This window comes from Hylobates moloch, unplaced genomic scaffold (assembly GCF_009828535.3).
Source record: "Hylobates moloch isolate HMO894 unplaced genomic scaffold, HMol_V3 SCAFFOLD_10, whole genome shotgun sequence".
Classification (NCBI taxonomy): domain Eukaryota; kingdom Metazoa; phylum Chordata; class Mammalia; order Primates; family Hylobatidae; genus Hylobates; species Hylobates moloch.
The window spans coordinates 61,827,198-61,848,748 of record NW_026652285.1 but is presented as its reverse complement, the minus strand read 5'-3'; the positions used below and the strand labels follow the sequence as shown (position 1 = coordinate 61,848,748).

The 21,551-nt window shown below is 45.5% G+C and overlaps 2 protein-coding genes across 3 annotated transcripts in view; one reads left to right on the top strand and one right to left on the bottom strand.

Moving 5' to 3' along the window:
• SHC3 (SHC adaptor protein 3) overlaps nt 1–21,524 on the top strand; it is a 172,717-nt gene extending 151,193 nt beyond the window's left edge. The window contains exon 12 of one of the 2 annotated variants that reach the window (XM_032164473.2): nt 13,709–21,524. In XM_032164473.2, coding sequence (XP_032020364.1) covers nt 13,709–13,837 — 129 coding nt within the window. In that variant the 3' untranslated portion in view covers nt 13,838–21,524. The remainder of the gene's footprint in view (nt 1–13,708) is intronic. The other variant, XM_032164472.2, reaches the window with a different exon arrangement.
• LOC131384353 (uncharacterized) lies at nt 19,117–19,772 on the bottom strand. Its single transcript, XM_058444928.1, is given in 2 exon segments — nt 19,117–19,478; nt 19,481–19,772. Coding segments are annotated over 2 exon segments (654 nt in total).
• Nucleotides 21,525–21,551: the final 27 nt, after the last annotated feature.

The following is a 21,551-nucleotide window of genomic DNA, read 5'->3' as shown; positions in this document are numbered from 1 at the left end:
CTGGTCTTGATCTCCTGACCTCAGTGGTCTGCCTGCCTTGGCATCCCAAAGTGCTGGGATTACAGGCGTGAGCCACTGTGCCCAGCCGATGTTTCTCATCAGACTTAAAAAGGTACCAGACTTTTAGTTAATTCTCTCCTGGATAAAGGAAAAGACCTGGAAAGGGAAAGGGATTCTCTACAGAATATAGATTTTCCCCACAAGAGACAGCTTTGCAGGGCCATTTCAAAATATGCCAAAGGTATATTGCCAGACATATATTTTAGGGTAAAATACTTTAATCTCTTTCAGGGCCTGCTATCTGTCATGTGATGCTATGCTAGAGTCAGGCTGGAATTGGATGTCTTATTGCTACAGAAGTCTTAAGGTCTCTGTTTAAATGTTACTGCTGGTCAGTTGTGCCTGAATTCCAAAGGGAGGAAGATATAATGAGACATGTCTGACCCCCACTTCCCATCATGGCCTGACCTAGTTTTTCAGGTTGACTTTGGAATGGCCTTGGCTGAGAGGATGGGTTCATTCTGATGGTTGGGGGGCTTCAAATTTTATTTTTAGTTTACACATTGCAGGCCTGGGGGCTGATGTGGGCCCAGCTCTGTGGCTCAGCCTTCAGGTTTGGGATGGACCTGGACCACATCTTAATTTCAAATGTAGGAGAGGCTTGGGCAGCATGTCTGTGTCTGGGACAGGTCTACATCACACCTGGGTTAGGCTGGATCCAGGCATGAGCCTACAAGCCTGGAGGTGGGGTGGGGTCCCTCAGTGGATCCAGCAGAAGTGAGAAAGTGGGCAAAGGTCAGCCCCTGTGTGTGTGTGTGTGTGTGTGTGACCTGTTCCAGGGTAACTCATATTTTAATCATGAGATGTCCCCATCTGTCGGCTTTGCCTCTTCTACGAGTGTGACCCTTTAGAAGGGGCAGATGTAATCATTTTGTCATTGTTGGAGTGTCGTCATTAATGGAAAAATTTTAACCAGTATTTCTAACTGCCCACAGGGCAACTCCACTTACTCGTTTCCCAGGCAATTGAAGCCCATGGCGTCTGCAGTGGAAGGTGTTGTCCCCACCTCCTCAGCCCCAGCTGCCCCTCCTGGGTTCCCCGTCACACCACACCTCTCTTCTCATACTCTGCATTCAGATGCTGAACAAAGTCCCCTAAATATCCCTGTAAGCTGCCTTTTCCTCCTGACCCACCTGGGCTCCCAGTGACAGCCCCAGCCCACCCTGCAGGAGGCTCTGCTGATGTCAATTTCCTGCTCAAAATCCTTCTAGGATGCCATCACCTCCAGTGTAAGGTTAAACTGTGCAGCATGGTTGAGAAAATAGGAATAGCAAACGTTCCCCAGCATGTCCTTGATGCCACGCACTGTACTATTTCACTTGTATTAGTCCTTTCATTCTGAAAATGGTCCTGTGAAGCAGGACTCGTGATAGCCATTTTACAGAGAGGTCAGTAACTTGCTATAAGGCGTGTCATTAGCAGGTGCCAGGCCAAGTTGTGGCAGGTGCTCAAAACTGTCTTCTCCTCACTTGTCACTGCACTGGACTGAGCAGGACAGGCAGTACTTAATAAGGCACACAGGGAGTGGTGGAGTGCACCTGTAGTCCCAGCTACTCAAGAGGCTGAGGCAGGAGGATGGCTTGAGCCCAGAGTTTGAGGCTGTAGTGAACTATGATCATACCATTGCACTCCAGCCTGGGTGACAGAGTGAGACCCTGTTCCTAAATAAATAAAAATAAACAAATCCATAAATAAATAAGATGCACAGGATGCTGCTTGTGCACCCAGGAGAGAAAGGGCTTCAAGGGTAGTGGCTTGGGATGACCATGCCCTTTACACATCAGGGGAGCATCCTGATTGGGGCTGTGTGTTTCTGATTGGACAATGAGAGGGGGCTGAGTGAATTGGGAAGGCATTGTTGCATTACAGGTAACTTACGAATCACACCCACAGCTGGAGCTGCTGTTCTAGGCCAGCCGTTAATCTAGCCGCTTCAGCATCAGAGAGCTTGCTTAGAAATGAGATCCTCAGCTCCCATCCCAGATCTGCTGAGTCAGGAACTTGGAATGGGGCCTGGGGGTGTGGGATGGAGATGAGGCAGTAGTCTGAACTTTCACAAGCCCTTCAGGGGCTAGAGTTGGGAACCACAGGTCTAGGCAACATACCCTTTTAAAAATGAGGAAGGGTGTGTTAGGTAACTTGTCAGGCAAACACAGCACATTAGCAGTAGAAATAGGATTTGAACTGATGACTTGTGATATCTTGACCAGTGGTTTTTCCTCTACGTGGTCATACCTTCTGATTCTATTCTGCTGTCTATGGCCAGTTAAACACAGAAGTGGATCATCTAGATGCTTGGATGAATAAAATTTGAAAAATTAATTTCTACTGAATTTCTGGAAAGTAGGTAAGAATAGACGGTAAAAGAAGTAGCCAAGAAGAAGTTCCACCTCCCGCAAGCCAAGCGGTTTTCTGGAGATTGTGGCAGAGAAGAGAAACAGTAAGATTGGTTATGGCCTCAATGGCAGATTTGGGAAATCAGAATGCGCTGCATATTTCTTAATGATTTTAATTTCCCACACTTTTGAGTTGCTTCTCAGGCTCCCAAGCATCCTTGGGCCTAAATAAACCCAGCCTTTCTGAATGCATGGAGCTTGATTCCTTCCCACTGGGCTGCTGGCAGCTTTGATCTGTGGGATCTGATTTTCTTCTACTCTTAGACTTTCTCAGATGATTAAAAATATTGTAAGCAACTCAAAGAGACCTTGTTGATAAGGCTTATCAAACTGGCCTCAGATTTTATTGTGGGCTCCTGACTCCTGAAGGGTAATCAGCTCTCATGCTAAGATCAGGGTGGGCCTGAGGCCCCAGGCTGACCTCTCTCCCTGAGTGTTCACTTCTCATAGAGGAAGGCTGCGCCTGCCCTCCCTTCCAAAGAAGGCAAGGCCAGGAGTGGCTGACTCACTCAAACGCATCACATGCCTGGAAAAACCTTCCAAGCCGTTTATAGTTGTTGTGAGACCTCAGTTCTTGTCTTCTTGATTTAGAAGAATTTAAGCAAGAGACACACAGCAAGGGAGATGCAAAATAGTGCAATTTATTACAAAGGAGAAAGAACATTTTGAAAGTTAGGTGCAGAATAGACAGTACACCCTGAGAGAGAGAATTCAGGGCAGGCTTCGGGGTAAGGATGAGACAGCAAAGATGGGCACTAGGGGAGACTCCCTTTATGGGAGGCTTTCGTGATTATTCATAAGGAGGTGTTGCTATAAGCATGTTCTGGGTGGTCCTCTGGGTGCACATGCGCAGTAGCTGTACATGCTTGTTCATGAGTCACGTCTCATTAGCATCTTAAATCTCCACCCAGAGTTGTGGGGTTTTTTTGCTATTATAATGAGCAAAGGGTCAGTCTGAGGACAAGTAAAATTAAAGTATGCATGCTCTCTAGAGGGGGAAATTCCCTACTGAAGATAGCTGTGCTTGAATTAGCTGGACTGCAGTGTGAATGCTGAGGCTTATTGTGTTGACTGTACGTCCCACGGTTGCCACATCCCGAAAACTTCCTTGACTACCTATCCTGCCTCAAAGCCACAGGTGACGGTGGCCAGACTGGTGGAGCAGGCTTTGGAGAAGGAAGTGGGAGGTCTGAGCTTTCCCCACTGTGGTAGGTTCCCACCTCCCCCAACCCTCCCTTCCTGCACTGAAGTGTCCTTGAATCTCCTTCTAGGCCCCTGGAGCCCCGAGGGGACCGTCAAAGTGTTTAAATAATGCCCGAGGCTCTTCAGGTTCCCTGGGTCTTGGCTAAGATCATGGTCCAGCCCTGCTGGGGTGTGGGGTAGGGCGGAGTTCCCTGCTCAGCAAAATAAACTGAGGCCTCCATTCTGTTTGCTGGAGGACCAGCTGACTTCTCTCATTGACACTGTGCCTTTGTTCGCTACAAAGGAAATATGGAAATTACGCAGCCCATTCAGTCACCTCTGGCTCGGGCAAGTCGTGTGACTTACCCATCCCGTGGAAGTTCTGAGTAGGAAAGACCACCCCATAGTCTTGCTCTGGAAGCCGCCAGGGGCAGGCAGAGTCCTGAGAGTGCTCCAGGGCTGGCCTTCTCCCATTTTATTCCCGAGTCATATATCCTGGGTATCCAGGTAGGGCTGTGTGAGACAGAGTTGTTCCATGGCTAAGAAAGAAATGTCTTAGAGGGCAACACCAGGCAATGTGGAAGGAGCCCTCCAGCTCTCAAGGTTCAAATTCCTAGCACTGTGTTCTACTGGCCCCAAGGGGTGCTGGAAGCACTCAGTTTCCACCTGGTGCAGGACAGAGGAGCCTCACCTGGGATGGCCCAAGGCAGGTGAGCCCCGGCATCCAGGCAGGGTTCAGGGAGAGCCACTGCTGACTTTCCTGCGGTACTTCCTTCTCTCTGCCTGCTTTGCTTCTGGTTTGTGGGTTTTTACACAGGTTTCAGGTTAGTTTTGTGGGACAGCTGTGCTTTCCCAGAGATAACCTGGGTGTAGGCCTTCCACTCTGTGAGCAGATCTGGTGTTGTCTTTGGTCACTGAGGTCATGGCTGTGGGGACATTGAGTGCGGTAGTGTTGGCCTCCCTACTCTGGCAGCTGAGTGAAGACTTCTTTGTGGTTTCTTGAGCAGTGATTCATCAAATGCTGTCCTGGAGGTCTCATGGAGATGGCACAGTTCCCAAGGTAGCCTGGGCTTTTCCCTGAGGCAGAAGGAGACTACCCCTCTATCCAGCTGCAGAGCTCCTGAAAAATAATTTTTAAGGTAGAATTGGCAGTGATAGTCAATACTAACACGAGTGTACTTTCCATACAGTTGGAACAAAAGTTTCAAACCTGATTCTGCTAGAATATTAGTGTTCCAGAAGGCTGGTGCAACTGGCGGGCATCTCCTGTGTGGGCACTAAAGCTCAGTGCGAAATGTCCCTGTGAGGTCAAACTGGGGCTGCAGCTCAGCAGATCCCTACCACTCCCCTGGGCACCTCCCCAAGCCCTGAGTGTCCTCATGAGGCCCATGTGTGCCACCATAGGGCAGGAGGCTCTCCCCTGCATCTTTCCACTACTGGGCACTTTGGAGGATCACCAAGGTACCACACCCAGTGGCAGAGCTCCACCGAGACAGACAACCCTGCAAACAGACATTTGTGCCCAGCTTAGTCACTGCTGATGGAGGAGACGTGGAGAGTCGGTGAGGGGGACTCACCTGTGTCCTCTCCCCTATGCCTGTACATTCCACTCACAACACCCACATACTGAGGTTGGCCTGCCCACTTTGCTCTCCTCCTGGGCCTGCATCTCCTACTGCACATGAGGGCGGTTTTGTGCCAGCCCCTGCAAGGGCTTCTGTAAGGACGATTTATCTGTCTCATTCTGTTGCTGGTGATAGTTTAGTGTCCCCCTAGATCCTGGCACTAGAAACTGTCCCTGTTTTGTCCTGCTTTGATTTGGAAATACATCACAGCCAGAGGAGGAGCCCTCACCTTCCCACCAACCACCTGGGGACCTGAAGGAGGTCCAGAGGGAAGGATGAATATGACAAGTCAGACCTGCTGTTGTCCATAGACCACAGAGGCCCCCACACCCACAATGTGGCACAAAGGAGCCTGCCCCACAACTGGCACCCCACCTCCCTGCCCTGCTGCTTCTCACCCTCCACCCTTACCTCTCACCCCCATCCTTCCTATCTTCCACCTTCCAACCCCCCGTCACCTCTCCATCTTTCACCCCTTAACGTGACCCCTACTCTCTTTACTTTTGGGCACTTGGGGTGATACCTGCTGACCACAGGCCACACAGAGCCAAGTGTGCATTTCTGCCCTAGTCTAGGGAAGAAGCATATTTTAATTAAGCTGCTGTGAAACCTTGGGGATCTCTACCTAAGAACAATACACATTTTTAACAGTAATGGTCTACAAAAATCAAATCAAAGAAGAAATTCCTTATCGTGAACCAGTCCAGAGGCTCCAAAGTGCCCTTGTTTTAGGAGTAGGAGATGTTGCTTTTGTTTCTTTGTAAAACCTCGCCTCCTCCAGCTTCTCTCCCTGAAAACCGAGTCCCACCCAGTGCTCTCAAGCTGAATATTCATTTATTATTTTTGTTTCTAAATAGACTTTATTTTATATTATTTAATAAATATTGTAAAGAACTGACATCTTGACAATATTGAGTATTCCTATCCATAAATATGAACTATCTCTTCATTTATTTAGTTCTTCTTTGATTTCTTTTTTTTTTTTTCACTTTTACTATATTACTTTTAATGGCAAAACCAGCAATTACTTTTGCACCAATCTAATACATAAGTAAAAATTAAACAAATGTAAAAGAATTTCAGTTTTAATTTCTAACACAGTAAATATTGACAGACATAAGCCACCTACATAAAAGCTTTTGGAGGAGCCTCAATAAATTTTAAGAGTGTAAAAGGGTCCTGACACTAAAGAGTTTGAAAACTCTGCTCTGTGAATCAATTACAGAAAACTTTTATGTTTCAAAATTGAATGTGTATGCGATTAGTGGAAATTAATTCACAGAATTAAATTAACGTGAGAGTTTAGCAAAGGTTAACTACTATATCACTAAATCACAAAACATCACTCCCTCATATGTCTCATTACAGACGAGATCTGAATGATGTAACCAGAGATGAAATCTGCTGTCAACCAGGCTACGAGAAACAAATTTCCTTAAAACCCAAGGTGCAGCACACCAACATGGCACATGTACACATATATAACAAACCTGCACGTTGTGCACATGCACCCTAAAACCCAAAGTATAATAAAAAAAAAGAAATATCCTAAGAAAACAACACATATCATCTTATGGGTTAGTTGTATGTAGATAAGACTATTATCTGTTTTGTCCAAAGTTTTTTTTTTTTTTTTTTTACTTTTTTTTTTTTTTTTTAATTTTACTTCAGGTTTTAGGGTACGTGTGCACAACGTGCAGGTTCGTTACATATGTATCCATGTGCCATGTTGATTCCCTGCACCCATTAGCTCGTCATTTAGCATTAGGTATATCTCCTAATGCTGTCCCCGCCCCCCCCACCCCCCACCCCACAACAGTACCCGGAATGTGATGTTCCCCTTCCTGTGTCCATGAGTTCTCTGAAAACTGGCACAAGACAGGGATGCCCTCTCTCACCGCTCCTATTCAACATAGTGCTGGAAGTTCTGGCCAGAGCAATCAGGCAGGAGAAGGAAATAAAGGGTATTCAATTAGGAAAAGAGGAAGTCAAACTGTCCCTGTTTGCAGATGACATGATTGTATATCTAGAAAATCCCATTGTCTCAGCCCAAAATCTCCTTAAGCTGATTAGCAACTTCAGCAAAGTCTCAGGATACAAAATCAATGTACAAAAATCACAAGCATTCTTGTACACCAATCACAGACAAACAGAGAGCCAAATCATGAGTGAACTCCCATTCACAATTGCTTCAAAGAGAATAAAATACCTAGGAATCCAACTTACAAGGGATGTGAAGGACCTCTTCAAGGAGAACTACAAACCACTGCTCAATGAAATCAAAGAGGATACAAACAAATGGAAGAACATTCCATGCTCTTTGATTTCTGTTATCGGAGTTTTGTAGCTTTCCTCATATAGATCTCATAGGTATTTTGTTAGATTTATACCTATTTCATTTTCAGGGGTGCCAATGTAAATGGTATTGCATTTAAAATTTTAAATTCCACATGTTCATTGCTGATATATAGGAAAGTGATTGACTTTTGTATATTTACCTTATATCCTGCAACCTTACTATAATCACAATTAGTTCAAGAATTTTTTTTTTATTCTTTCAGATTTTCTTCTAGACAATCATGCTGTCTGTGAACAAAGGCAGTTTCATTTCTTCCTTCCCAATCAGTATACCTTTTTTTTTCTTTTCTATCTTACTGCTTACTTTTGGACACTGTAGGTGATGCCTTCTGACCAGAGGCCACACAGAGTCAAGTGTGCACTTCTTCCCCAGCCTAGAGAAGAGGCATATTTTAATTAAGCTGCTGTGAAACCTTGGAGATTTCTACCTAAAAATGGCAACATATTTTTAGCAATAATAGTTTACAAAAATGAAATCAAAAAAGAAATTCTATAGGTTTTCTTTGGAATATTAGGACTTCCAGTACAATATCGAAATGGAGTGGTGAGAGGGAATATCCTTGTCTTGTTCTTGATCTTTGAGTTCCTCAGTATCAGATATGATGTTAGCTGTAGGGTTTTTTTGTAGATATTCTTTTTTTTTTTCTGAGACAGAGTCTTGCTCTGTCACCCAGGCTGGAGTGCAGTGGCATGATCTCAGTTCACTGCAGCCTCCATCTCCCAGGTTCAAGCAATTTTCCTGCCTCAGCCTCCTGAGTAGCTGGGATTACAGGTACCCACCATGACATCCAGCTAATTTTTGAAATTTTTTTGGTATTGATGGGGTTAAACTGTGCTGGCCAGGCTGATCTTAAACTCCTGACCTCCAATGATCGGCCTGCCTTGGCCTCCCAAAGTGCTGGGATTACAGGTATGAACCACCATGCCTGGCCCATAGATATTCTTTATCAAGTTGAGGAATTTCCTCTCCTACTTTATCAAGAGGATTTTCTTTAAAAAAAGAAAAAAAAAACTACTTTATCCAGAGTTTTTTTTTTAATACCTTTTTTTAAATTACAGTTTAAGTTCTGGGATACCTGTGCAGAACATGCAGGTTTGTTACATAGGTATACACGTGCCATGGTGGTTTGCTGCGCCCATCAACCTGTCATCTACATTAGGTATTTCTCCTAATGCTATCCCTAGCCCCCCAGCCCCTGACAGGCCCTGATGTGTGATGTTCCCCTCCCTGTGTCCATGTGTTCTCATTGTTCAACTCCCACTTATGAGTGAGGACATTTGGTGTTTGGTTTTCTGTTCCTGTATTAGTTTGCTGAGAATGGTGGTTTCCAGCTTCATCCATGTCCCTGCAAAGGACATGAACTCATCCTTTTTTATGGCTGCATAGTATTCCATGGTGTATATGTGCCACATTTTCTTTATCCAGTCTATCATTGATGAGCATTTGGGTTGGTTCCAAGACTTTGCTATTGTGAACAGTGCTGCAGTAAACATATGTGTGCATATGTCTTTTCAGTAGAATGATTTATAATCCTTTGGGTATATACCCAGTAATGGAATTGCTGGGTCAAATGGTATTTCTGTTTCTAGATCTTTGAGGAATCACCACACTGTCTTCCACAATGTTTGAACTAATTTACACTCCCACCAACAGTGTAAAAGCATTCCTATTTTTCCACATCTCCTCCAGCATCTGTTGTTTCCTGACTTTTTAATGATCACCACTCTAACTGGCGTGAGATGGTATCTCATTGTGGTTTTAATTTGCATTTCCGTAATCACCACTGATGATGAGCTGCTTTTCATACGTTTGTTGGCTGAATAAATGTCTTCTTTTGAAAAGTTTCTGTTCATATCCTTTGTCCACTTTTTGATGGGGTTGTTTTTTTCATGTAAATTTGTTTAAGTTCTTTGTAGATTCTGGATATTAGCCCTTTGTCAGATGGGTAGATTGCAAAAATTTTCTCCCATTCTGTAGGTTGCCTGTTCACGCTGATGATAGTTTCTTTTGCCGTGCAGAAGCTGTTTAGTTTAATTAGATCCCATTTGTCAATTTTGGCTTTTGTTGCCATTGCTTTTTGTATTTTAGTCATGAAGTCTTTGCCCATGCCTTTGTCCTGAATGTATTGCCTAGGTTTTCTTCTAGGGTTTTTATGGTTTTAGGTCTTATATTTAAGTCTTTAATTCATCTTGAGTTAATTTTTGTATAAGATGTAAGAAAGGGGTCCAGTTTCTGTTTTCTGCATAGGGCTAGCCAGTTTTCCCAACACCATTTATTAAATAGTGAATCCTTTCCCCATTGCATGTTTTTGTCAGATTTGTCAAAGATCAGATGGTTGTAGATGTCTGGTGTTATTTCTGAGGCCTCTGTTCTGTTCCATTGGTCTATATATCTGTTTCAGTACTAGTACCATGCTGTTTTGGTTACTGTAGCCTTGTAGTATAATTTAAAGTCAGGTAGTATGATGCCTCCAGCTTTGTTCTTTTTGCTTACAATCGTCTCGGCTATGTGGGCTCTTTTTTGGTTCCATATGAAATTTAAAGTAGTTTTTTTCTAATTCTGTGAAGAAAGTCAATGGTAGTTTGATGGGGATAGCATTGAATCTATAAATTACTTTGGGTGGTATGGCCATTTTCACGATATTGATTCTTCCTATCCATGAGCATGGAATGTGTTTCATTGTTTGTGGAAAAAAAAGACCTTTTTTTAAAGAAAAAATCTCTTGGTAAGAGGTGTTGGATTTTGTCAAATGCTTTGTCTGCATCCATTGATACAATCATGTGATTTTTCTTCTTTAACATGATGGATAAAAGTAATTGATTTCTGAATATTGGACCAACTTCACATACCTGAAATAAATTCCACTTGGTTGTGGTGTATAATTCTTTTTATACATTGTTGGGTTCAATTTGCTAATATTTGTTGAGCATTTTTGCATCTATGTTCATGAGAGATATTGCACTATAGTTTTCTTTTAATGTCTTTGTTTGGATTTGGTATTAAGGTAATGCGGGCTTCATAGAATGAGGAAGTATGTTCTCTGATTCTATCTTCTGAGAAAGACTGTAGGGAATTGAAATAAATTATTCCTTAAATGCGTGATAGAATTCACCAGTGAACCCATCTAGGCCTTGTATTTTCTGTTTCGGAAGGTTATTAATTATTGGTTCAATTTCTTCAATACATATATGCCTATTCTGATTGTTTATTTCTTCTTGTGTCAGTTTTGGCAAGTTGTGTCTTTCAAGGAATTTTTTAACTTAGATTATCAAATTTATGAGCATAGAGCCATCCATAATACAGATGCTCCTCAACCTAGGATGGGCTTGCATCCCAATAAGCCTATCATATGTTGGGAATATTGTAAACCAAATGCAAATAAGACCCTGATAAACTGGTCACAAAGTTGAATTCCGTTATTCCTGTATTTCTTTATTGTCTTTTTAATGTTCTTGGGATCTGTTGTGGGGTCCCCTCTTTTCTTTCTTATATTGATAATTTGGGCCTTATCATCTTTTTTTTTTTTTTTTAGCCTGGCTAGAGGTTTATCAATTTTATTGATATTTTCAAAGAGCCAGCTTTCGGTTTCATTTATTTTTTCTACTGATTTGCTGTTTTCAATTTATTGATTTCTGCCCTAATTTTTTTCTATTATTTCTTTCCTCCTGCTTACTTTAGATTAATTTGTTCTTTTTCTAGTTTCCTAAGATGGAAGCTTAGATGATTGATTTTAGACTTTTCTTAATTTGTAGTATATGCACATTTTAGTCTCTTCTGTAGCCTGACTAGAATGAAGGCTTTCATCTTGATTTTTATTTCCTCTTTACGATGCACAGCCTCAACCAGTTGTCTGGGGTTAACATTCCATGTGTCTTCACTGTGGCAGAATCCTTGCAGGTGTGTCTGGAGTCTAGGTTTGTCCTGGTTGCCCAGTGGTTTTAATCAGCCATCAGCATTTCTAGTGCATAATGGGTGGGTCCACACAGAGAGTTCTCTTGGCTATAAGTTCTCTGGGCAGAAGCCAGACTTGAGTATTTATGGCAATGAAGTGAACTGGCCTCTCTATTTCCTTAGTCAGTAAATACATATATGTGTGTTTATGTTGGCCAGCCTGTATACTGAAATATGCTAACTGGTGGTTCTCAGCTTTGGCAGCATATTGGAATCACTGGAGGAGCCTAAGACACTTGGTGCCCAGGCCCCACACTGAGCTCCTTGTGGAACTGGCCTGGGGCCTGGGCTGTGGCTACTAAAAGGTCCTCAGGAGGTTTGGAGGTGAGACCACGTTGAGACTATTGTCTCAGACACTTCCCTGCCCTAAATCACTCTTCACCCATTCCAGTTCACCCAGAACTTATGTGAGTGTCAGTCATTAGGGAATGAGAGTAAGGAGTCAATGTTAAGGCAACACCCCAATACTGGTCTCAAGCTGAGTTCCTGGATGCCCCTGGCTTCCAAATAAGTATGCTTCTTGAGTTACTCAGGGGGTCTTTCTGGGGCAGGAATGCTGAGGAGCCCCGAAAGAATTAAACAACCTCAGTAGAAAGATGCTGGGAAGTCTTGCAAAAAGCTTCCTTTTGAACTTGCCCAACAGGTTACATCCTTAGTGAGGCTTAGTGCCCAACAATCAGGAGACCCTCTGGTCCAGAGAGCTCTTCTCCCTCTGGTGCTTACAGAGATGGGTGGAGAGGGTTCCTGCAGGGGGAAAACATTCTAATTTCAAAATTTTTCTGTTCCTTCAGGTGCTAATTGGTAGAGCCATGAGCAGATGGTATGAGCTTCTCAGAGCACCTTGGGTGGGGATTTCCAATATGCACACCTGAAGTATAGATTTGGGATGGCAGCAGGATGGGGGTTGAAAGTCCAGAGGCTGATGTTTCTTTGGTAGGTTGATGGAGGGGGGGGCTGGCGAGAGTGGCCACATTAGTGGAAGCAGGAGTCACAATGAGAATTTGGGGAAAAGAGAATATTGGGGGAAACAGGAGAATGAACACTGCCTCAGGAGTCCCTGCAGTAGGGCTAGGAGAGCTTGGTGTCCCATGAAAGGATGGGCTCCTGGAAACTCATTTGCACACACTGATGGAGAGGAGACCCCTGCTAAGGCTGGAGAGTGAAGCCAGGGAATTCAGCTGACCCTCGAGCATAGCCGCGAGGGTGGCCTGTGAAGGTGAATGCACCTAGCCAGGTGGCTGCTTTCTGCCCCCGTCTCTCACTTCTCAAACATGCAAGTCCCAGGAGACTGTGTCCAGAACTCCTCGAAAGATTGCTCCTGACAGGCCCCACACCACCTTTTTCAAGTGTGAGCGATATCTGTGAATGTGCCAGCTCAGAGTGGAGGCAGCTGATGTACCCCAGGGACCACAGTGCAGGCCAGCAAACAGGGCAGAGTGTTCAACCTCCTCTCCCCTAACATGGCATTAAAAGTTTATGGGCAGGCTGTAGAATTCAAAGCCCAGGAACACAGACCCTGTACCTCTGACCCAGCCTGGCTCACTCTCCAGTGAGGGACTGCAGGGGCAACAGGAGCTCCTCTGGGAACCGTGAGGCTTGCCCCTGGCGGGTGCCCAGGATACCTGGAGAGGAAGGAAGGCTGCCTGGAGGTGCTGGCATTGAGGTGGGGCCAGGCTCAGGTGGAAGACAATCATTCTGGGCTGGGAAATGGCCATGCAAAGGCCTATAAGTGGGAGGGTCATGGGAGCCTGCAGAGCCCAGTTCAGGGCTATCCTGAGAGGGCCAGGGAGGGAGCAGGAGAGACAGGTGAGGTGGCCTTGGTTGGTGAAGGTGGGGGAGGCCATGCCTATAGGACAGTGGGCTGGGACATTCTAGAGCTCAGTCCCAGGGGCCTGGGCTTATGGTTACTGAAAGGTCTTCAGGTAGTTTGGAGGTGAGCCCAACCAGTGAAATGGATTGGCCGTTGCTAGTGACCAGGGTCTTTGCTGACAGCAATTCTAAAGTGGGGGAAGCCCCTTGTCCCTTCCTCCTTTCCTTCTGGGCCAGTTCAAATGGTCTGGCTGATTCTGAGCAAAGCATGTTCTCTTTTTGCTGCCTGTGAGATGTGCTTAACCTTTCCTTTGCTTCATTCATAGATCCGGACGAAGGACAGAGTCTTTGACAGTATCAGCCACCTCGTCAACCACCACCTAGAGAGCAGCCTGCCCATCGTCTCTGCAGGGAGTGAGCTGTGCCTCCAGCAGCCAGTGGAGAGGAAGCAGTGACCCAGCCAGCGCTGCTCCCAGCACTGCGCACCAGGTCAGGAGGACCTGGAGTGAACTAGAATCGGGGCTGCAGGAACTGGGACAGCTGCTTGTGGCTCAGAGCCTTCTTCAAAAGCTTCAAAAGGAAGGCTTCCTTTAAGGTCAAGTTTCATAAACTTGGTTCTGAATTTCCCATATGCATATTAAAGGTGTACATACCTATACATCCTATACAAATTATCCCTCTATATTTATATTTTTTAAGACTAAGAAAGATGTAAGACTAATGTTCTGTGCTGTATGTTTTTACTGAAAAAAAAAAAAAAAATAAGTTTTGACTGTAGTTGTCCAGGCAAAAATTTAATTCAACTGACCCATCCCACTGGGAAATGCCACTAGGAAGGTGTAGCCTGCAGTTTTACCTAATAAGCACAATTGGAGTGGAATAGAAACACAGAATTGTGAGGGAATCGCAAGGCATGCTGCTCAGAGCATGCCTAGCCCTGCACTGAAAGCTATGAGGTACTGGTTCTGAGGCATGGCTGTGCTTGCTGGTGGGAGCGGGCATCCTCCCTTGGCCTCCCTGGGACACCTCCTGTGCTCCCTGCACTGCACTCCACGTGCCTGGGGTGTCCAGCACCACACGACTCGCTGCAGCTTCACTAAAGAACAGGTGGCACTCCAGCTCCTCTGTGTCCTTCTGAGCACAGGACCCTGCCACCCTTGATCCCAGTTGTGCGAGGAGTACTTGGGAATTCATCTCATGCCAAAATGGCACAAAATAAGCTTCACCAACCAAGATGTTGATTGACAAGTGCTTCCCTGTTCTCGTGTATCTAATGCTAAAATGGGTATTTGTAGAAGGGTGGTCGGAGCAAATTCCTGGTTTGTGTCTCCCTCTAGTCAGTGGTTGACTACAGGCTGCTTGTGGTAGTTGCTAGTAAAGTCCCCCTCCCGCCTTATACAATAGGGGAGAAGCCTGTGTGACAGCAAGAGCAGGCACCCATTCCAGAGCTCAGTCCCGAAGACTCAGGCATTGAGGCTCCTGGGGCTGCATGTGCCAGAAGCCCAGGAGTCACTGGAATCCATTTGAGGTTCTGCCTCTGGCATGAGGGATGGGGGAAAGGCCTGCTGTCCCAACAACAAGGTTTCTCAGTCGCTGCAGGGAAGAGCATGTGCCTGCCCCCACTCTTTGTCTTGACTCCCTTTCTTCCAGGTAAAATACTGTCATTTCCTGAGGAGTCATTTGGTGTTAGAAAGCTGGCAATGTTTATACCTTTCAAATACTATCTGGGCTAAGACTGCCCTGTGATTTTCACAGATACCCTTTAAAGAATAGATGGATCCATTTGCTTGTTGGCAGCGTGGCTCTCATTCTGGTGAGACCCCACAGGGTACAGCACCCTGTAGGGTACGGGTCAGCAGAATAGAAAAACACACTAAACACACTTAGAGTTGGATAGTGATAAATCTGATCCTGTAAGGAGAGTTATGAGGATACTGAAAAATCTGGCAGATAATAATACTGCTAAGTTCTAATGCCAATAGTATGAGCTCCATTTCTGCCGTGGGGTGTGCGTGTGGCCAGATGGAAGGACAGGTTAGAGCTAACCAGTGAGGATGAGTCAGGGCAGGCCCCAGCCTTCATGCATGGCCTTCTAGGGAGTCTTTGCCTTTGGAGGTACAATGAATTTGAGATGACAGTGAAGTCAGTGTTCTAGAATGTTCTGCAGTGGATTGAAACTCTGGAGAGTCTGACACTAACATAGACTGTGCTGCTGTTTCCTGGAATGGTTTTGGCTTCAGGCATCATGTGGATACTCTGCTTAGTGATCCAGAAGCAGACGGCTGCACGGGGATGCTGGCAGCAGCTGCATCAGGCTCCTGCCCCAAGACAGCATAGACTTGGGTGCTCTGAGAGCTGCCCTGCACATCTGTCCTCTGGGAGGCTGGGAGCCCTGGAGAGACACACACGGCTCTGACCCACCTGCGCGTGAATGTGCACCACATAGAAAAATGTGCGAAATGACCTTCTTTCAACATTCGTGCATTCCCCACTTGTGAAAGGTCAAAATGCTATTATAACATTCAGGGACAATAGCAAAGTAGGAAACGCAAGTTAGGAGCTGTGAATGCTGTAACATTTGATTTACTTTATTTTTCTCTTGGGGGGACTTGAATGGTAATCTGCAGCTTTAGTAGCTCTTGCTGTGAAGTCAGTGTCTGGTTCGATGGTGATAGAAAATATATGTAATATTTTTTGCATGAGAATCAATTTAGAAAATTCAAAGTATTGGAGTCAAATTTTTTCTTTTTAATATTAATTCAAAATATACATTTTTAAACTCAGATTATATATTGGTTACACTAGAATAGTGCCAGTGAAGTGAGCAGGCTTCAGACTTAGCAGATGGCAGCGATTTTCTAATGTTTGTTCCCTCCCATTTGTAAAGTGGGTTACAGCACACATTAGTTATCCCAACTCTTCCCTCCAGCACCGTGTGCTGGGCCATTCCTGTGAGCCTCACAGACACATGGGGAAACCGAGGCTGGGGCTGGTGCCGCACCTTGCTGGAGGCCATGTTGTCATCTGGCTGCAGAGCTCTTCTGCTCACTCAGCGTTTCCTGAGCCCTGCTGTGTGCCAGCCTGTGTTTTGAGCTCAGGATTCCAAGGCAAAAGCAATGGAGCCTCCTCCCTGTCTAGCCTGGTCCCCTCTTCCCCACGCTTTCTCAGGCCACATCTCTGCCTGGGCAGGGCAGGGAAGCTGAACAATGAACGCAGCGGGAACGGCACTGTGCCTTGCGTTCCAGGGCCTCAGGCTTCCAGGGCACAGTCGCTGCTGCTGTGCTGGGCCACCCTGGCCCTGCAGAGTGCACCTGGGCCCTGCTGCCCCTCCAATGGGCACTCCCAACACTTAACCCCAAACCTATGTCTTCTGGGAGTACAAGGTGGGGGCCAGCAGTCCTAAAACGGCCCCTCTGCCCTTACCGAGTGGCCCTAGAGACCCCTACCCACCTCCCCTAACCCCACAAATGAATCAGCTGTGCTTCAAATGACATCTCTGTCCCGCGGAGGCCGGCTGGGCCTCTCGTGGGGGTGCTCATTGTGGTTTAAATCAGCTTTGATTCTTGACCTCCAAGGCTGCCTCTGAGTAGCTCACTGGAGAATCGGGTGGGGAGGTGAAAAACACCGCAGTCAAATGATTCAATCTTAAATCCTGTGCTTAAGACACCACTGTTGCTGCTTTTTATATTTGAAGTGCCCAAAGACTGGGCATCGCTCAGCCTTGATGAGCGAGCGGCTATTTTGTCAGGCCATCTCTAATGTTGGGATAATGGACAAAGGCCTGATTGGGCCATATATGGCCTTCTTTAGGGCCTCCTGGAGGTGGAGGAGGTCGTGGGTAATTTCTAATACAGACAGGAAATGACAAGCTGTGTATGTAGGTAAAGGCCTAACTTAAAAGGAAGGACAGGCCCAGGGAAGGGTGGACCCTAAAGGGCTCATGCGCCAGGGGAACAGTGGACATGTGTGTCCAGCCCAACCTCCATGCCTGGTGCTGGGATTCTGAAGGTGGCCCCCAGCTCCTGAAATAAAGCTTTCCTTTACAGTAGCATCCGACACTTGGGTAGCTTCTTTCTATAAGCAATGCTTGAAGATGGACATCTGGGTCCTCATTTCCTCCAAACTGGCTGCCACCTGAAGGCAGTCACACATTTCTTTTCTGTTAGGCTGAGCCGGGCAGAAGCCTCAGACTATAGGCCTATCCGGGGCAGAGGCAATGCGGGCCACGAGTAGATACCTCCATCCAGCCTCCACCCTGGCACACCCAGAACGGCATGGACTCAGGCGGGTTGCTGGATTTCTCTGAGCCTTGGCGTGCTCTACACTGCAGGGCTATACGTGTTACCAGCTTGAGGGAGTGCTGGGGATTGACAAATATATGAAACATATAAAGCGCAATGATTTTCTAAAATTTTGCATTCCCAACGTGCCCATTGGTTCTCTCTCGCTGGCCCAACTTTGCCTGCTGTCCATAAATCCCTTTCTGTGGACGGTGACAGTAGGATTGGGAGTGAGTGGGAGGATTGTGGAAAGATTGCAAAGAGGTCATTGCAGGACTCAGACAGACCTTGCAGTGGGTTTCAGGGTAATACTCAGGTTCTCCCATGGAACTTTCAAAGCTGGCTCTAAGAAAGATGAAGAGGACAAACCCACTCCTGGACATAGTGCCAACCTAGAACTGTCAGCTCCACACAGCATCACAGGGAAGGGACCTTGGTAAGACAGCCCAGCAGGGGTCCCGCTTTTCAGAAGAGGAAACTGGAGCCGTGCAAGGGGCTGGGGATCAACTTAGGAAAGAGCACAGGACTCACAGTCCTGGGCCTGCACGTAAAGCTCGCCCCCTGCCCCATGGAAATGGCAAGCAGTGCTTCCCTCCAGGGGTTCTACATCTGTGTTCCATCTCAGAATGCATAAAAGCCTGAGTCATTCAGATGGGAGAGGCAGTGTTTCTATTTCCTCTTAGTTGGGGTTCCTCCAGAAGGAGACCCTGAGGGAGGACTTGAGGGCATGTAGTTTATTTGAGTGAAGATCCCAGGAGTAGGGAGAGAAGGAAGCTGACGAGGAAGGCGTGCATTATCAAGTAAGTTACCATCATGTGCACAACTGGAGCCGAATCCCACTGGGGAACCCCGAGAGACAGAGATGACACCCCAGAGTTCAACCAGCAAGGTGGGGAGACAGCTGGGGTATTTATGCACCAAGTCTATCACTTATGAAAGGCTGTTTCTGGAAACAATTTGTGACTGGTCGTGCACACACCTGAGCATACTTCCTAAGCCGGGGATGTCCCTGGGACGAGAGACAGGCGTTCATGACAAGAAGACTTGGAGTGGAAGGCAGGGATCAGAACCACCCTGCGAGCTGGTTCAGACAAAGATTGCAGGCCCTCCCACCCCCCTGGCCCCACCAAGTTCCTGACTCCCTAGGTCTGGAGTGGGGCCCAAGAATTTGCATTTCAAAAAATCTTGAGGTGATGCTGGTGCAGCTGCTCTGAAGTCTTTGAGAACCACTCACTAGTGAGAGTTTCTAGCCCTTACCTGTCTCTTATTGATGGCTTTCCCCCCTCTAATTTATAATTATGTTTTCATAACACTTTGTGTCACAGATCCCGGGGTCCGTGCTGTGAATTTAAAAGTGGAGAATTAATAAGCATTTATAACTCCATGCAACCATTGCTGGCAGCTTAAATGCCATCTGCCAGCCACAATTTATTTATAATGGGGTTTATACATATTTATAAGTTTGCAAGCAACAAATGCACAGTTTTAAAACTGGCACATTTTATAGCAGCCAGAAAAATTGCAACTTTATACCAGGACTTGTGAATGTGAATTGCATATGTATATACATATACGCATATACTTACATTGATTAAAAACGGATCTGCATCTCTGTACACACGCAGATTGGCTCTGTGTTGTGCTCCTTGGGACTCCTCCCTGGGCTTTGGTTTTTCAGCTAAGTAGGAAATCAAACAAATGTGAAGAATTTGGGAATTGGCAGGCTGTGGCATCAGCCACGGAAGATGGTCCTGGATGCTGTAGGATGTGGGATCCAGCACAAAGGGAACAAGAACAGGACACGAGGACCACAGGGGTGGGGGAACCCACTGTGGGAAATGACAGAGAAGCCAGCAAGGGAAGACAAAGAAAGAAGGTGGAGGCAGAATAAAGGTGAGAAGAAGGGAAGGGGAGGATAAAACAAGTCTAGATTTAGATCTTCCTTCATGCAGCCATGCATAGCTGTCTGAGGCCAGCGGGGAAGGAGGAGAAAGGGAAGGTGTGGTGGAGGAGGCTGTGCTCGTGATGTCATGCTTTCGTGTATTCCCAGGTGCGGCTGCATATACCTGGCACAGTTTCTTGGGATTTCTAGCCAGCTTCTTGGCCTCATTTGTGCATTAGTTAATATGTGGCTGGCCCTGTCCTGGGATCGTGGGATAGAGAAGTGAATGTATGAGGTCTCTGCCTGAGTTTATAACCTAGAAAGAAATAAAGACACACACACACAAAGGTGTTGGAGTGTGACAAGGCTTAAGGTACCCGTGTGTCCACGTAAACTAGAACCAGCAAGGGTGGAGTGCCCAGGTCAGTCTGGGGACTCTGGAGGCTTCGCACTGCAGGCGTCAGATACTGAGTGTTAGTGGCATGGAGGAGAGCATGGAAGGCTCAGGATGCGGGGGGACAGCCTGGAGTTGTCACTCTCAGTAGAGATGCTAGAAGGGGCGGGAGGTGATCCCAGCCTCCCTTCTTTCCTCCTCCTGGCTGTCACAGATGCTCTGAATTGATTAATCCTTCAGGCCAAAACCACACAGGCTCCTTCCCTAGGGCTGGAAAAACGGTTCTCACTGAAAAAGCACCAGGAATAAAATCTCATACAATTTTAGGTGTCTATTTTGTTGTCTCACCTTGAAATACTGCAGACAGAAAAACATGCACATGGGGAGCTGTGGTCCTGAGCTTTGAGGTAATGAATTCCCACTCATGTGATCATTTTTACCATAACCAAAGTTTCTAACCACCAAAATCAAGTGACAATTAAAACAGGCATTAATGGATAAATCCATCTTTAAATATTAATGGGGTTAATTTTGTTAACAACTATGTGTTGGTTGCAAGTGGAATGTTCTCTGTTTATTTGACTTTTGAATATAACTTGTTCCAGAATATTGTAAAATTAAGTATGTGAACGTTTCTTTGTATTTAGAATTAAACATTTGTTGTTAAAATACCAGGATTAGGAGACAACTCCATGTAAATTTAATGTGTAATAATAAGATAATAACTTTTTAAAAAGCATTTGGATGGCAAATTATACACACTGACAAATGAATATTATTTGAAAGTTGTTTTGTTTCCATTAACTTTTGTGAAACAAAAAGAATTACTGTAACAGTCTATGTCTTGGCGTATTGCCAATTCACCACTTTCTACTTTGTGCTGGAACAGAATTGGCTTTTCCGACATCCCTGAGGAGTGGAAATGCAAAACGAATTTCAAGTTCTCTAATCTTTGTTCTATGACAAATGAAAAACACCTAAGTTATCTGGTCAATGTTTTGGAGATTTGACAACACAGCAGGTGAAGAGAATTAGCTTAAATTCCCTCCTCCCTTTCAATGAATCCACAGGGATTCCTTCACTCTGTCAGGAAATGGTGTGGTTTCCAAGCATGAGCCCTTCATGATCTGTCTGGTGCATTTCTGTGCTCCTGGGATCGCCAAGTGCAGGCACAGCATCGCATCCCCAGGTGTCATCCTGTGACCCAGGAGGGGAAGATGACACACCCAATTTAGGTAATGCTGCACTTCTTGTTATAATTGGTTATTGGAAAATGTGCCTTTATTATCAGAACAGTGGTGTGCGCATTTCTGATTATGTAGCTAACCTTTGGATATCTGACTTAGATACTAAAAACATTTGGGTGTTGCGGTTTTGCACTTGTAGATACAATTTAAAAGCATGAAACTGGTGATTTAATTAGATGTTTTCTATAAAATGCAATTTGTTACATTTCTGTGAAAGGGTCTTACCAGCGTGGAATAACTGGCTCAAAGGTTGAGAGAAACAACCATTTTCTAAACAGTTAATTGTTTAAAGGACTATCCATGTAAGTCTGCAGGCAATAAAGGCTGTTGTGAAAAGTATCTTTCATTTGGATGATGGATTTTGTA